The sequence below is a fragment of the Uranotaenia lowii genome, chromosome 2, assembly GCF_029784155.1.
Source record: "Uranotaenia lowii strain MFRU-FL chromosome 2, ASM2978415v1, whole genome shotgun sequence".
Taxonomy (NCBI): Eukaryota; Metazoa; Arthropoda; class Insecta; order Diptera; family Culicidae; genus Uranotaenia; species Uranotaenia lowii.
Genome location: NC_073692.1, coordinates 316,437,714 through 316,455,860, shown reverse-complemented (window position 1 = coordinate 316,455,860; position 18,147 = coordinate 316,437,714). Strand labels below are relative to the sequence as shown.

The 18,147-nt window shown below is 35.2% G+C and overlaps 1 protein-coding gene across 1 annotated transcript in view; it reads right to left on the bottom strand.

Moving 5' to 3' along the window:
• Positions 1–15,551, bottom strand: part of LOC129745828 (barH-like 2 homeobox protein) — a 34,900-nt gene extending 19,349 nt beyond the window's left edge. Inside the window, exons 1-2 of the mRNA XM_055739183.1 lie at positions 15,451–15,551; positions 14,971–15,349 (exon numbers count right to left, since the gene is read on the bottom strand). Coding sequence (XP_055595158.1) covers positions 14,971–15,073 — 103 coding nt within the window. The 5' untranslated portion in view covers positions 15,074–15,349; positions 15,451–15,551. The remainder of the gene's footprint in view (positions 1–14,970; positions 15,350–15,450) is intronic.
• Between the last annotated feature and the right edge of the window lie 2,596 nt (positions 15,552–18,147).

Here is an 18,147-nt window from a genome sequence, read left to right as displayed (position 1 = left end):
ATTTTTGTGTGCTGTAAATTTATATTTTTTAATTTTTTGAGCAAATTATCCCATTCTGTTTTTTGTTATCTATTATGCAATTGATATGAACTCTGAATTAGGTGATCTACTCTGATTTTATGATCATCTTTTTTATTGCAATTTATTCTTTATCATATTTATCAAGAATGCTTAATGCACTGAACAAAGAAAATTAGAACATTAAATATATTCATCGAATTTTAACTCCGATCAACTTCAAATCAAAGCGTTATGGAATTTTTTTGATGTGATCTTGAATTCAAAATCAGAAAAAAAAATCAAAAAATTTCATATCTTAATTATTTTCCATTCCCTTTATGCTGGATCTTGGATCATATTTTTCTCGAGACTAAAATTTTGGTTTTCCAAGCTTCTTGTATTCGAAGATGTTATGAAAACAAAAACAACAATAACAATATCAAATATCTGTTTCTAACTTCTGATACTCAGTGTTGGATCAATTTATGAGTTTCATTTCTACAAAGTTAACCTTATACTAAATTTCGTTAAGTTTTTAAGCATCTTAACATTCAAGGAAGAAGAGGAAATTATCTAACATTTCCTAATTTTCAAATTGGTCTTTTACATTCATTAAATTCTCATGGTTTCACAAAGTTGACATCATTCAATTCTCAAACTAACTCAATACATTCCTAACGTTAAAAAAAAAAACAAGTAAATCAATTTATGGTTGTTTTAAACCGGTGGTTTTCAAAACTATTTAGCTAACCGCATTCTTGTTCCGGTATTTTAGAGCTCACCACCCCCCCCCCCCCCCCCCCCCCTTAAGCGTAATTTGGAACAAATTTGATCCGAAATACAACAAAAATTGGCAACTCTAAGCCCTTTTACCGCCCCTTTGCTGGTTCTCAACGTCCCTCTGGGGCGGTAGGGACCACTTTGAAAACCACTGTTTTAGACTAATTTAGTTTAAAATAAGTCGTTCTCTAGGTGTTACCATAAATAAAGAAAAGAAGCTTCATGGTAAATCAGCTTAAAAAATGTTAATGTTAAATGTTATACTTCAGATTTATCCTCAAATTCTATGATAATTGATCACCCTATCAATCTCTTCATTATTATTTCATATCGGTTGGAGTTGAATGTAATTGAACAGAACGCAAGTTTCTTTTTTATCTAAATTCCTTGATTCCCGATCAGGAGAGCATATCAAAATAATAACTCAAACGTTTCTCACCAAGATATTTACATCTCATTCAGTTATAATTAAGTACTCCAAATTTTCGATTTTATGTTTCTCCAATCTTAATTATATCTTATTCTGACTGACAGACTTGAATGGGGTTGAGCTCAATTTCTATGATCAAAATTTTTTTTTGGATTATCCTAAAATACAATGATTATATCATATTTTGATATACGTGCAACTTTTTATGAAACACGGACATCGAAGTCAACGGCCCAAACCGTACATTAATGAGTTTCGCTCAACAGATTCACGAAATTGAATCCAGCTTTTGGGAAACCATAAATTGAACATGGTGTTTAGCAAATAATGTGGTTTATTGACATTCCACTAGAAATTTTCCCGAAGCACTCATATCTTGATAAGTTATAATTTTGATAGGTTTTGTTCTGCCCAATATCAAACTATGCTATCTGAACGAGATATAATCTTGAAAGGAGCATATTTAAAATTGATATAATTTAGCTATGATCGCATAGACTTATTGATATAATTTGAGATATTTTAACATCCTACGAGTACTAAATTATATCTCATTTAGATAGGAAAAAACTGACTATCAAAATATCTCATCTTGATATAATTTTGTTATTCTCTTCTGATCGGGTTCTCATGAAAATATAAGTTGTTATACAATCAGTGACTTTTTTTTAATGAACTCATCAAATAACCAGCTATGGTCTGTAAAACCAAACACTTTTATTATTTCAATATGAGCTCTCAATCTATCTGAATTCATATCAATCAAAAGTTTTTCAATACGACTTCTAAGATAATGCATTAATATCTTTGATACAAAGCACCCATTTTTTATACACTTTTTGGCTACAAGGTTGTTTTCTGAAGACCACAAAAATAATAACATAAATTTTCAAAGAGCATCTAGCAGACACTTAGACGACTTTAAAACGGTAGGGGAGAGTGGGGATACTTGATCCCCTTTTCTTATTTTCACCATATCTTTTTGGAAAAATTTAGCGACTCGCACTCTTTTACATTTTCTGACAGCGTGTAACTTCAAGTTTCTATGCTCCCAAAATTAGACCGATACTTGAACCCGTAGATGAACTAGAAGCAATTTCGTGGGAGTAAAAAAATTGTGATATTTTTGAAGTTAGGGGAGACTTGACCCTTTATTTAGGAAGCCCTAATCCATGGAAAAAATCGAACAAAACCCCAAGATAGAATGTTAATTGACTATTTTGGTCATGTTTGTTCTCATTTCACAATCTATAATTGTCAGAAAAAAATCTATAGGTTATTTTCAACCCTTATGACATTGCATACTTACGAGCGCATTTTTTATAAACAAGAGAAAATCAATTATTTTAGCTCTTTTCTTCAGATAATTGATGGATGAATATTAGCTATTGGATAAATTTTAGTAATCTCGTAATCAGCAATGACCACGATCAAATGAGAAGAAGAATATACCGGGATCATTTGTACCCATATATTAGGGATCAATTGAACCCAAAATCAACATTTTAGAAAACTATTTCTGAAAAAAGTTGGGAGTTTTCAATCGCTTTGAAAATATTGTATTTTGAAGTTAATTTTACACTCGAAAGATTGATGTATTGGAATAAATGTTTTTGTTATAATATTTCCATATTAGGAACATTTTAAAATGATGAAAAAAGATATTCAAGTCACATTTTGTTAAATTTTTCAAACAAAGTTCAATAACCCGAAAACTTATTTTGTTAAAATTTTTTGAGCTTCAACCATTGCTGTTTTGTTTCATTTGGCACATTTTCCTAGAATATTTGATCTTTGTACGACATTCCAGTTTGGAGATATAGCTAAGGGATCAAGTATCCCCAGGGATCAAGTATCCCTAGGGATCAAGTATCCTCATTCTCCCCTACAGTTTATAAAAATCAGTTTAGTAGAATTGATTTTATAACCAAAACAATAATCCGGTCTATCTGACCCTATCCGGCTAATTGTCCTTTTTTTTGCTGAGTAACTCTGGTAACCATATTCGAAAATCTAAAAATGAAAAATTGTAGAGCTCTTTGTTCTAGGAAAAGTCATAAAATTTCATGTATCTAGCTTTAACCGTTCCTGAGATGTCGCTTCGAGAAAGTACAGTTCGGGTCATACAGACCCTACCCGCAAAAGAAGGTTAAGAGTGCGTACTTTATATTGTCCAAGCGAAAACTGACTTTGACTACAATTAAGTTCAAGTGTGAAAAACACATTACATTCTTTGACAAAAATTTTTCACCAGTCGTTAGTGTATCAAAAATAACTACAATTCATAGGAATATTTTGAATTGATATTCCTCATGTGGAAAAAAATACAGGAATTTGAAAATTTAAAGCAAATGCGTATTTTATTTTGTCGCATAAGGTATGTATGTAGTCACGGGCCGAGGTATTTGGAGAAGATATTTGTTCATTAAAAAAATGTTCCACTACTTCTGAATCTTTATACCACTTATAAATCTTAAAACATTCATTGAAAATATGGATATTGCAGAGCATAGGTTTTTAAAAATCTCTATTGATTTTTCACTAGAAACATGCTTACTATTTCACAATAGTACAAAATTAACAAAATCTCAATAAACCGTTCAAAAAAACTTTATTTTACTCTTTTGAAGACGAGAGGTACGTTTGCAAAATTGAAGTACCTGCGGCCCATAAATTGACGATAGGGTTTCAGTGTTAAGTTGTACCTGTGGTGATTTTTCTAGTCTGTCGAAATTGAATCCAGGTAACATATCAACTTGCATTAAGCAACTACGTATTAAGGGCACCTGGTTCGTATCTGGCACCTGAGCTTGAAATAAAACATGAGAAGCCAGGCGTTGGGATATCATTCGAAAACATCTCAAGCAAGCAAGTGTGCAAGTGTCTAATATAGGTCCTACGTAAAGATCCTATGAAATACCATCGGAGGAAAATGGATTCAGGTCGTTCATCTCGCTCCAGTCGTAGTTCCGGGTATTGGAGTTGCTCTTCCTGGTCCCAACGCTCGACTAGCTCCGGTTCAATCAGTTCAGAGGAGCTGACATTTGGTGAAATTACGCCTAGAATGCGCAGAGTACTCGTCGAAACGCACTACGATCCACAAGCCGTCGGAGCTTTACCTCTCAAGGAAATGGTCAACATCCTGGACTACATGACTGATCGGATCAATTTGGTGCAAAAAATGGGTCAAGTGCTCAGCAATCCTACTAATGTGGATAAGATATTGAAGCGATATCCCAACGCAAGAGTTAAGATGGTGCGGTATTTCCAGTGGATGGAAAGAAATCAGCATAACTTCGTATGGAATTTGGTGCAACGAATCCGGTATTCTTTCATGTTAGCCATTGCAGACCGTGTGGAGATTCGAGCCAACAGTCTCCGTCCCAATCTGCGATTAGCGACCATGTTGATGGAAAGTGGATGGTACGCAGAATCGATTATTCTGGTTAGTTTGGCGAGGGATCTCTGCCAGAATGAGCTTTCGATCTTGCTGCCAGCGCTGCGTATCCTTATCCTATCGGAAAGCCTCTCCAGTCGACATCTAGCAGCTTTGGAGAGCATTCGGCAGGTCATGCGCCTCATCCAGTTCGTCCGTATTCCGATCAATATGCTAGCCGCACTTCATCATGCGATTTCAGTGGCCTATTTCGAATGCTGTAAATTCGATCAGAGTTACGATCATGGGCTGATGGCATTGCAATTGATCAACGAGCAAGAATGCCTAACATCGACGATCGTCAACACATACCGTCAAATGGCCAAGTGTTGCATAGCCAGGAAGCGTTCACATCAAGCCCGGCTACTAATTACTCAGGCCCTCGCCTGGGGTAAGAAGCGATTCGGAAAAGGAAGTGTATACTACGCAGAGATTCTCGAAGATTATTCATTCTGCATGCTGTCCTTGAATAGTCAATACACAAAGTCTTACAACGATGCCCAGGCGATCTACCGGCACAAATTCGGCGAATCGTACAACCGATCGGATGTGGCTCAAGGTAATCTCTCATTGGCCCTTTACATGCAGAACAAAGAACATCGGCTGGACATGCAGTACTTCCGGTTGGAGATCGTCGATCCTCATGATAATCACGAAATGGTGCTGAGCTGTTCGGAGAATCGTCAAAAGCTGGCTGCGAAACGTGTTCGGGCTCTCCTCGAGGCGGACAATTTGTATCAGAAGGTCAATCACATGTTTGGGGAGGATTTCCAATTTTTGGATGATGCGGTACAGTGCGTACCGATTCAGGGTGTACGAAATGAATTTTTCATTTTGGACATCGATCTCAATTAGATTTTATTTTAATTATGTATAAGTGTTAGGCTATAAGTGAACCAACAATTTGTATTTTGATTTCAAATGAATAAAAGATGATTGAATATGAACATCATGTTTTCTTTTTTTTTAAATGTACACAAAACAATTAGGTATTCGCTTCTTGTTTAAGGAGACTTTAGCAATCTTCAATTTCCATCATTCATCAATCATTCCATTTTCAAAAGTCAGCTAAAAGTAATCGGTTTTCAAATTGCTGAACTTTTCAGCAATTGGTCTAGTTTGCTGGAAAATTAGCAATCAAGTTGTCAATTTGGAGTCTAAAGCTGCTTCATTTAATATTGGAACACAAACAATTGCGTGTAGTTCAGTCATTTATTAACGAATTCATAATTTGTTTTTCATATAAATGTAGCATTTTCTTTACTCTTTCATAAAAAAAAATTAAAAAAATTATTCATTGCTGTTTCGAAGAAATTCTCGTACTTTTCCCGTAATACGGCACATTAGGCGGCGCACACCCTTTTCGTCCACCGTTTTGGCGATTTGATTCCACCAGTTCTTCATTTGAGTCATGTTCCTAACAAGTTTTCCCTTTGCCTTAAGCCTTCCGCTTCGTGATTGCCCAGTATTTCTCTATCGGCCGGAACTGGGGGCAGTTTGGGGGGTTGAGGTCCTTCGGTATTACGCTGACCCCGTTCGTTGCGTACCATTCCATAACCGTTTTGCTGTAATGGCAGCTTGCGAGGTCCGGCCAAAACATTACTGAACGGTCGTGGGCACGAATAAACGGCAGAATCCGTTTCTGTAGGCACTCTTTTTTGTAGACTTCTGATGTCATTGTCTTGTCAGTGAGAAAGACTTTGGTTTTCTGTCCACAACTGCATATCCCCTGCCAAATCATGTACTTGCGGGCGAATTTATCCGCAAACACGAACTTAAATTTTGCAGGTACATCCCCCCGAGCCGTCGCCAAATAAAATTTTTGACCTGGGATTTGCCCAAAGTCCGCCTTCACGTAGGTTTCATCGTCCATCAGAATACATCCGTCGAACTTGGTCAGCACTTGGTCGTACAGCTATCGAGCACGGATTCTGGCCACATTGTTCTGCTTCAGCGTCCGATTTGGCTGTTTGCTGGCTCGATATGACCTTATTCCTTCCCGGAGACGAATTCGTCGCACCGTACTGTGAGCGGCCTGGAACTTATTGGCCAAATCGCGGTCTGGAAGATTGGGATTTCTCTTGACGGCCTTGATGACTTTCCCACGCAGTTTCCGGTCGACAGTTCCACTCCGACACTTCGAATGCGGCTTCCGAGCCGTCGTCAATGTTTCCTTGTACTGCTTGATAACACGCCATACGGTATTTCTGGGCATTTTAAGCTGTTTAGCTAGCTTCGATGCCGACAACAATGGATTTTCAAGAAAACTGTGCACAATTTGATCTCTCCGTTCGGCTTCCATGGCGGTTGTTTACAAAATGCTATCGTTTGGTGTTATGACCAGGGATGGGATTATGTCAGAGTCATGAACTAAATTTTGCGACCAAGGAGTCGATTTATTTTTCGTCTGTCACCAATTTAAAAACCTATCGCGATGAAAACAGACACGAAATGATTGCTTGGTTTCTGAAGGAAATTCGAAATACAGATATCATTCACGTATACACCTTTCAATCATGTAGACTGTTGAACATATCACCACATGGTGATCAGTCATCTAAGCCTGCTTTCGCGACCAATACAAAAAAATCAGTCATGACTGGTTTTGGTAGACGTGTCATGAGAACCATCACCAAGGCAATTCTACAATCGTTTATTTTCCACACAATCGGTCATTCGTTTTCGATCTCCACTTGAAGAAGTTGGAAAAATTAGTTGAAGCATAGCCTCCAGAACCCTTATATGCAAATACGCCTGGAGGATTGTGGGGCCCCGGATGGTGTCGCAGTCGGTTCATTCGAGTAGGGAATCATCGCCGGAGAGTTCCGTTTATTGTGATTATTATTCAGGAAGGGGAAATCGTTAGTGACGCAGCACAACGGTGAACTAATTCAAAATTTCAGAAAGTTGCAAATATTTCGTTGCAATTCCAGATGTCCAATCGGAGAACGAAACCCGTTAGGGAGGAGAGTATTTTTTTAACCTACAGGTACTTTGTTGTTGAATTTTATATTTAAGAAAAGTTCTACATTTTAGCGCACTTGGTGTTACGTTAAAAAAAAAATCTGACCCTAATCTCAAAGAACCACGGAACTACTAATCTGCATGCCGCCAATCCTAATAACTATAACAATCTAGTGTTGTGGTGATCTTTATGGCTGGGACATCAATCATCAAGAATTCAGAAGCCACGAACCTTTCGATTAAGGTGATATTTAAAAGAAAATCTTAATTGAGTCAACGTTAACGTTAGTATGACTATAGAACATATACTGTTATCAACGGACTTTAGTCACTTGACTTGTTTTACCTCACGCGCCAGGCAGAAAAATGATCAAGATGTAGGTATCACAATATAAAGCAGAATAAATAGCACGAGCCCTTCAACCCTTTATTGTGTTTCACATCAATCTTGAAAAATAAAAATTTGAATAAATTATCAGAATTGCTTAATTTTTAACGTTTATTGTAAGAAGAATGTAAGCCCACCAATTATCAACTATAGATCAGGTTAAGTAGTGTTGCATTCATTCAAAGTAAGTCATATCCATTATCTTTGAAATTGTGAAGAAAAACTTATTCATTTTGCTAATTCACTGGATTTATTAGTCCGATAAAGGGAAACAAAGTGTCTGTGATCGTTCTTTTAAACAAAGAAAACAGTTTAAACAAATCTAGTTTATAAAAAACCTTTCGAAAACCTTTGGCCTGAATAGCCTTTGTGTATTGACGGCCATGTAAATTGTGAATAAATAAATAAATAAAAATGCAAGATACTAAAAAAAACTACTCGAAGAATAAAGATACGAAAATGTCTTTAAATTAAATAGCTATGGCCTATCACTCATTCACTGCCTGTTTTTCTCACATGCGAAAGTTATTCTTCTCGCGTGATTTAGTTATCTTTCGTCTGTCATGACCATTCGATATATCAGTCATGACATGCTCGAAGACATATTTATGGAAAATATGATGGTGACTACGTTAAAAATTTCTCATTCATAAGACATGAATGAAAAATTTCAAGCCTGGTTATGACATATATATCCGTCCACTAGGAGCGCCACAATGAGCAAAAGAATTTGTTCCAATATTAAATGAAGCAGACTTTAGAAACAAGACAGCACGTCAAGGGTGAGCTTTTGTTGGACAGGTAAATATTTCATGAAAGATACTAATCAGAACTCTTTTCTCAGATGGCGGCTGATCAACACTTTGGCACAATGCTGCCACTCTAGAGCCGGTGTTGGAAAATTAAAAAAATAATTCTTGGAAATAAATACATACATAATTGAAAAATGGAAGTATTCAAAATTCAATTTGGAACTGAAATATAAATTTGATACTAAATACAGATGGTTGTTTTGAATTAAAAAGCTGGTCTCCAGCAATCTGGATTGCTGATGTGTGCACATCTTGTTGCTTGAACCAAAATTTTATCTGTGCAAAGAGCATTCAAAGTTACGTTTTTAACACTACACCCAAAATAATCCGCACGTCGTGGCTACGTGAAAAACTACATAATTTTTATCCAATTGATTTTCACGTAAATTGTACGAAAAAAAAGTAAACGCTCCCCTAATTGTAATTTTTGCTTGGTGAATATCGCGTACAACTTACGTGAATTTCAAGTGAGTTCAACGCGATGTGATGATGGAAGCTACGTGAAATGCGTTTAGTATTGAAATGATGTTTGAATCTTTTCTATTAATATTTTTTCGTCTCTACTTTCGGTAATAAAAAATACAAATAAATTTAATTTTATCGCAAATATAATTTATTTAAACTACCGCCACTGTTCATTCAAGTACACTGTCACTTTATTCCGGGACCTCTTGCTATGTGGAATCCTGTGAAAACGGATTTTTTTTTTAAATAAAAATGAAACTACCTAATTGATGAATAATGTACCTTGTGCGCCATTCCATTGCCACTTGAAATATACCTCCAACACCTACGAAATCTTCTTGACTGGAATCGTCGCCTCGATGTCAACGGCTCCTTTTCACGATCCTTCCTTTTCTACCCGGCGGAGCTTCCAGAAGCTTTCTCCTAAGCTGGAAACAAACACAAATCTCAGCTCAGAATGAATTAATTTCCAACGGGGAAATCAATATACACTTACCTCCACGCTGCCGACGCTCGGATTAGCATTGCTTGTGCTAGGGCCCCGCAAGATGACAAGTGTGGTCTACTGGTCGACTTCCGACGACAGCAAAAAAAAAAAACAAGTAAGCTGACTGACAAGAAGTCCCTTTTCGAATAAGAATTTATTACCACTATCATCCACTTGGAATTTACGTGAAATTCATGTGTAAGTTAGTGAAAGTAAAATAGCTTTTACCAGGGCATCCTTGCTACTCTGTGGTTACACAAAACGTAGAATCGATAGGATGCAACAAAATCTAAATTTACGTGAAAAATCCAGTAGAAAAAAAAAATTAAAATTATTTTGGGTGTAGAAGGACCGGCAAATTGAATATACCTTTTTGGACCGTGTCCAGTCAAAATGACTGGTAAAGGGGAAATTTTTTTATTACATATTATTTTGAACTTTTTATTTTGTTACTTGTTCTATAATATTTTTGTTATAAAATGGAAATATTTTTTCACCATGGGTGCACGGAATCACCTGATTTGGGTATAGATGACGGATGCGTGTATGTCACAAAACGAATATTCCAAATAGTTATCAAAAAATTAAAACAAAATGTCAATCTAATTAGAAAATCATGTTAAATGGTTATGAGTTTTGAATATGGATGCACGGTTTCACTTCAATTTTGTCGCAGTAGATATTTTCTAGCACCCATCCCTCTGAAATTTTTCAACATGTTGCTTATAAATAATACCTGATATTGTAGGCTTTAAAGCATAGTTTTTTCTATGTTCTGAAGCAAGTTGAAAAATGTTTCACTCCATATAATTTACAACGGTGATTTTGCAGCCATTCCGTGCACCCATGTTGAAATATCTTAACGCCGACGTGGTCTAGTCTTGGTATGCCAGGCGTACTGGGTTCAATTCCCGGTATCGGCAAGAAAACTTTTGGGTTCGAACCCCATAAGTTGCCGACAGGTAAGATGTGTTTCCTCTTATAACTGACCATATAATGAGAATGTTCAATCAGTTGCCAGCTAGCCAGGTATATACACGAGTGCCGGAATACCTGTAAGTAAACTTGCATTGGAGATTTGTCGAACCTAATGATCTAAGAATGCATGTGAACACATACTTAGGCAGAAACTGCGGTGAATCCGTGCACCCATGGTGGATAACACCCATTTTGAAATATCATTTAAATTGTCAGTTTCATAGCTTATGTCTTCAAATTTGAATAAATGAGTACAAAATTCATAATTATTTTACTCATACTATCACCTAAAATGACTGCATTAAATCTAACATAACTTTTACAAATCTTGATGAAATTTCGCCCAATTCTGATAGAAAGTTCTATTATAGTTAAGCAACAAAACAGTCCAAAAAAATTGGAAGTCAATTGCTTGAAGCGCCAAACAGCGGTCAATCCGCTGTTTTCTACACTTTTTCTACAACTTTTTCTACAAATCTTCATGACTTCGCATTGAAAATCAATAATTTTATAATGAATGACACACTTCTGCCCACCATAAATGAACTAGGGCTCACTGTCTTGAATGTAAATTGCAAATGAAATGAAAAGCAAGCGACAAAAAATTTGTCTTGTTTGAGTTATAGGGTTGTGAAATTTACCAGTCATTTTGACTGGTCACGGTCTAAGTGCCAAATGGCGAAATTTTTCTCGCTTATTAAAAGAGCTAGTGAAGTAAAAAAAATACACAGTTTTGTAAAGATTCAAAATTCATGAGAAGTCGAATTCTTTGATAATTTTTTAAACGAGTGTTTAAAAGATATTCAACAAACAAAGTGTCAAACCAGTCATTTTGACTGGTGCGGTCTTTCTAGTGTTAAACTCAGAAGTCATCATAGGGGGAACCAAAGGAAATCGGTAAAATCTAAATTTTAACTTTGATGCCAAATATTTTAAGTATGCATGAGACGTTAAGATCTTGAAACCCAGTTTTTTCTAAAAAAAAAAAATGGTGACCTTTTAAGGTTTCAGTTGTTTTTCGGAATTCCGGTGGAATTATACAGAAAAATTATTCATAACATGCTCTCAACCACATTTGAACCATTTGTATTTATATGCGGCATCTTATGCTTAGTTTTCCACTGGGGTGCTTCAATAAATACAACTCAAATGACTAAAATAACAAACAAAACAATAAAGACATAGACGAAAATGTAAAAATGTACAAAAATTATAATGATTACAAAAATAAGATTTATGTTAAAAATGATTAAAAAGAAAACATTCAAAAGCTACAAAAATTACGTTTTGTTTTTTTTTTAAATTTTTATATTTATTATTTATATTTTTTAAATATTTTTAACAATTTTTCATATAATTTTTCGATTTTTGTAATTTTCGGGTGTTAAGTCAACTTTGTCATTAAGGTCATTTTTAGTTTATTTTAATTATCATTTTTGTTTCAATTATTATTGTTCATTTTTTGCAATGTATACATATTTTTATATTTTCTTTTTCCTCATTTAACCCTCATCCGCATTAGATTTCATTACCCTAATCAGCACTAGCGGTGTCAATTTGACACCACAAGCTCAAATCGTTATAACTTTTGGCGTGTTGAACCGATTTAAACAAAACTTACATCAAAAGAAACCTTGTAATGTCAGTAAAATATGTTTGAAACATTATATACAGCTAAAGTTACAAGTTTTCTCGTTATTCAGCATGAAAGAAAAAAAATCCGAAAAACATGCCTCACGAAAACTGCTGTAGTTCATATATTACACGCCCAAAAAAAATATTTGTCTTATGCATATGAAAGCTGAAGTTAAAGCCTACATCATGAAGACAATAAATATTTTTTTAAATTTTTTTTAATGAAATGGTCACAAAAAGTTCAAAAAAGTGGTCTAAAAAACCTACTTTTCATTCGATTGCTAGTAAATACTGTTTGAGCGATGGAGTGTTTTAAAAAATAAGACTACAAACTTTATTGAAATTCTAACATTTTGCTGTCTTTAGATTTTCGATGCAACAAAAATTGAATTTACTGGAATTTTTAAAAGTTGGCTACTTTGCGCGATTTTTTCACCAATTGAAATTTCATCTGTTTTTGTGGTCCTCCGTCAGGTTGTTCCCGGATTTTCAGTGCTTTCTCGCCGTTTGAAGCAATCAAAACTATATCCATTGAAAAGGGAATTTAATCTACATTCTAGTGAGGTGCAACAATTTACGCTGTGAGATTTCTCAAAAATATGAAAATTATAAACGTAAAATCATTCCTGAATTTATAGAACTACAAGCAGCGCGTCCAGCAAAACGCGTTTGTTTGCTCTGCGAGTAGGTACGGTGGGTGGTGCTTCGGGCAGAGAGCGAAGCCGACAGACGAAATAAAAAAAATGTTTAATACAAACTATCTCTGACCCGAAAAACCTTCGGACACCAAATTTCAGTTCATTCCGGGATGGCCTCAGTATCTGCTATCCTATTTTTTTTTGAAATTTTTTATCTAAAGCTTAGTTCTTTTAGAAATGGGACACTTTCTTTTGCTAATAACTCGTTTACTAGTAATCGGACATTCAAAATTTTGACAGCATTTTGTTGCCTGTAAAAAGTACTATCCGACCTATTTTTTTCAAAATTTAAAATTTACGCTTTTTTGAGATATTTACGATGCAAGAGAAAAAGAAAAAAATAATTTTGCACAATTTCATTCAAAATCCATCATTATCAAATTGATAGCCGACAAAACCGTTGATTATTCGAAGAACTACTGTGTGTGAGTGGTGGAAAAGTATGGAAATACTGTCAAAAATGTCCACAAAGTTCAAATCAACCATTCGAGTGAAGCATATGATCGGCAACTTCGGCTAAGGGTCATCAGGGAAGTCAAGTCTCATACCAGCATTTTTAATTTTCAATAAGCGAAAAACTAAGGGTAGATCGCTGAAATTTCCAAAAAAAAAATTTCTCCGATAGGCTGAAAGTGTTGCCTCTTAATGAGTCATTCAAACCTAACCTCAAACAAAATTTTTCGCTAGATCCACAGCTCTTAAGCTGTATATCTGGTTCCGAGGCTATGGGACAGACGATTTCTGATGAACGACAAAACTTATGAAATACCCTATTTTAAACAAATTCCAGCGTTAGAATCCTATACCACGTCTTCTCGTGGCAAGGTCCCGAGTATATTAAAGTATGTATTTGCTGGTTATTTTGTATAAAATATAATGATTTGCCAGAATTCTGCTCCTGTGGAAAAAAACAACAATTTTCAAAACGAAAACTATGATTTTCACTCTTTTCAAAAGCCTAAAAAAAGTAATCTTTTATGTACCTTCGCAACCTACGATCTATACTAACCGATTATACTTTAAGTTTAATCTCCTCATGGTTTTACTTCGTTATTGCCAGATTTTGCCAGCAGAAATTCCATTAAAAACGCACAAAAAGTGGCTCAAAAATAATCAAATTTGTTAATTTTGAAACAGCTGTATCCACTAAAGTGGCCTCAGTTTCTTTTAAAAGAGAAGTTTTGGTCCGAAAAGTATCAGAAATTGAAGGAGGGGGATGTAGCCACCTAAAATACAGATTAGACGAAGTATTAGATTGAAAAACTGATCATTATCATGACCGAAAAAAGTGTGCGCTGGCCGAAGGGAGGTAGCAAGAATAAAGTAGAATTTATTCTTACAAAAAAAACGATAAATATTTTTTTTCAAATTTTTTCATGAATTATCATAAGATTACCTTCATTTTCTTCATAGAAAGTATTTAGATCAAACGAAAGGTTTTTGAGGTACACGCATTCGTAACTGTCCCATTTCTAAAAGAACTAAGCTTTAGTATCATCAACATTTTGATGATCTCAAGCTAATATTACACGTTATTATAACAAACATTGGTCGGTATTCAGTATGATGATCTCCCGACGCTAATTTCTTTCCAACAGTTCGGTTTTTCTTTTTTGTTGACCCTAGGTCTTTGACCAACGATCATGATCACTCAGCTGTTATAAATCGAGGATTTCTTCGAAATCTTCGTCTTGTGGAACCGTGGAACGCATCGTGAAAAACTAGATATAAGTTTATTGTTATGACTCAAAAAATTAAGAATTCAGAAAATTCAAGGGAAACTCTGTCCTGTGGTTCATTTGTCTAGTCTATTTGAAAAAATCTTATCGAGCCTAATAATAATTTTGTATTCAACATTGGAAATTAATCTTACAATTCATACAATAAAAATACTTACCACTAGAATGCCGTCCAGATATCAGATCTCCTAATAAATCCCGTATGAAAAACGATTTGCTAGATTCCATTTTGACCTGGCTTGCACTTGCTGGTGAACTCATAAATATTGCACTTTTTATTGTTGATGGATATTTTCACTTCTTCAATTTTTACATTTTTTTCATTTATCACACTTCTTATTCTCTTTTCCACTTGTTTGAATTTTACTTTTTAACAACAATTTAATAACATATTCCCAAAAAGGTTTTGATCACACACTAACACAGCTTCTAATTCGTTTGTCAGTTATCCGAATTCGCGCGGAACCTCCAACCCGATCAGCGACCAGAACCCAAATGGAAATTCTGCTCCGTTCCTAATTGTGCAAAGTTACTGCTCTAACACCGACCAAAAAAGAAAAGAAACGATATCAGCAGCAGCAGCGAAAAGTTAAACCCCCTAAACAGCCTTTAATTCGAAATAAAATGGAAAGCATTACCTCGCCATCAGGAGCAGGAGCAAAGTTATTTAGTTTTTCCTCCGTCCATCGTCCGTCTCTCGGTTTGGCCCCGAATCAACAACAAACAACACTCCCACTCGTTTGCTCAACCGATTTTCCATAATTTAGCGCCGCTTTTTCCCCTCTGTGGTTTTTGCTACTGCTTGCCTTTCCCGGATTTTCCTTTTCCGTGGTGGTGGAAGCAGATTGTGGTGAATAAAATTGCAAGTGCTTTTGGTTCGTTTTTTTTTTTCGTTGGCAGCCTGAAACCGAAATTTTCTTTCCTTTTTTACCGACCGAAAAGTTTTTATTCATTGCGGTTGTGAGTCCCGTTTAGAGGAAAGTAAACCAACGATGAAAAAACAGTCCAGAAGCGTATTCGAAAAGCTCAAGGACTAAATTTCTGTAGGACTCAAAATTTCACATTCCAAAAGGAAAAATGCCTAGCAATACGCGTCTTTGAAGCCCTTGGCCTTTATCGACGACGTGGTTCGTATATGTTTTGAACTCCAGATTACGGTCGGGCATTAGCCCAGATGATTGATGTGATCGATTCATCTCCTAGGAACTACTCCGTGGAAAAAGGCTATCGTCTTTGACAAAAATAGATGACTGCATATTTACTGCAATTCAAGGGCAGGCAGTTGATGCCACACAAGTGAGCGAAGAGATTGAACTGGTTTTGTAGGAAAGCTCAGTTTAAGATCATCAACATAACACAGTTTTGGGCCGAAGAAGAGTTCTCACTCTTCTTCGGCCCAAAACTGTGTTATGTTGATGATCTTAAACTGAGCTTTCCTGCAAAACCAGTTCAATCTCTTCGCTCACTTGTTTTAAATCATCGTTTAAATAGATTAAGAAGATAATCGGTTCTAGGTGACTACCTTGAGGCACACCGGAGGATGCAGAGAACTGACTGGAGAGAGTCTTCCATGGGAACTGTCAATTTACGCCCAGTTAAGTATCTGTGGAACCAGCCAAGCAAAGGTCCGCAGAATCCTAAGCGTCCAAGCTTTCCAACGGCAATATCGTGGTTCACCTTGTCAAAAGCTACTCACAAAGCAGTATTATTGACGTCAGTTTGAGGCTTGGCAGCAAAACTTTTGTGCAGATCACAAGAGAAGGTCAAAAGGTTAGTTAGATGCTGATCGATAGAAAATTATGCTTAATGTAAGAGCAAATCGGATCCATGATGACTTACTCGAATAGCTTGGAAATCGCACATAAAGCGGATATTCTTTGATAGTTGTTGACATCTGTCCTATCTCCCTTTTCATGAACCGGAAACATGTAAGCTTCCAAAGTGAAGGGAAGGTGGCTCTGTCAAGGGAAGCAAAGAGATCAGAGAAGCAAAGAGATCAGAGAAGCAAAGAGATCACTGATTCCGCAATCAGAGTTTGCATTGTTGTCATCCAGAAACATTTTAGTTGAAATACCAGATTCAATCCGCTGATTTTTGACATGCTTTAAGACAGGGCCGTAGAAAGAACCGACTCATGGGGGGGAGGTTTTGGTGACTGATTTTTACCCCAACAAATTAAAATAAATTATTTTTGTTACTATATGATTATTCATTTTTAAGTACTTTGACATTAAAAGTTTACGTATTAAATCGTAACTTTAGAAAATTGATCCTAAACTTCAAATGCGAGTTAAATTTGTATTCATCGATGGTTAAAATCTTTGATTTTTTTTAAGAGTCTGGTAGGTCAAACTTAGTTGCTGTGGGCATAGAATAAGCTATTTTAGGAGAGTATTCCATTTCTTAAAACAAAACTTATTCTATACTCAAATCAAACAAGCCCAATCTTCCAAACTATTTTTCAAATTCAAAGATTTTAACCTTTGATGAAAATAAAACAATTTTTTAAAAAGAAGTAAGATATAAAATTTATCATATTTTCGGATCAAAATTTCTGGGTGCAAATTTGAACCAAATTAATGATGATAGTATAAACTTTGGATTTAAAATAACTGCAATAATAACACACTGCAAAACAAATACGCAATATTTTGTTTTTTCACTAGCCGCAAATATGCTCCATTAAAATTCATAATGCAAATTTCACCTCATTCAAACCTCATTTTACTAAATGTAACACAAAACTTCCCGTTACTTAAATATCTATATTGAATTAGCAGAATTTTAGCTATTGGTTTCTGAATCATAAAATGACAAATTTTTTGTGTTTGTTTGTTAAGTGTTATTAATGACAATAAACAATAAACTGTTAAAATGTAGAATTTTGTGCAGATTTTCTAGGTGAAGATGTTTCTTGAAAAGTAATTGTTTTTTCATAAAGAATCTATTCCAAAATGAAAATCCTGTGGATTATTTTTTTTGTGGATAAAACAAAAAAAAAATCTAAATTCTACCTTTTATTTGTTATTTTCAGGTGAATTGTATTTAAAAACAATTTTTTATAAAATTGAAATCTGGAAATTGAATTGACAAGCAATCTTAACACATTAAGGACAGCGAAGGAATATCTGACGAAAAACACCGAAATTCGCATTCTATATCTCAGAAACCCCTGGACAAAATTTAACAAATTTAGCATTTTTTTAGTAGAGGCAAATGTTGTGTTCAATTTGGTCTATTAAACTTTAACAGATAAATTCAGTCCATTTGAGTTATACTTCGAAGTGTAGCACACTGTTCGTAAGCGAAATTCAAAAATTGCGCTTCAAATTTAT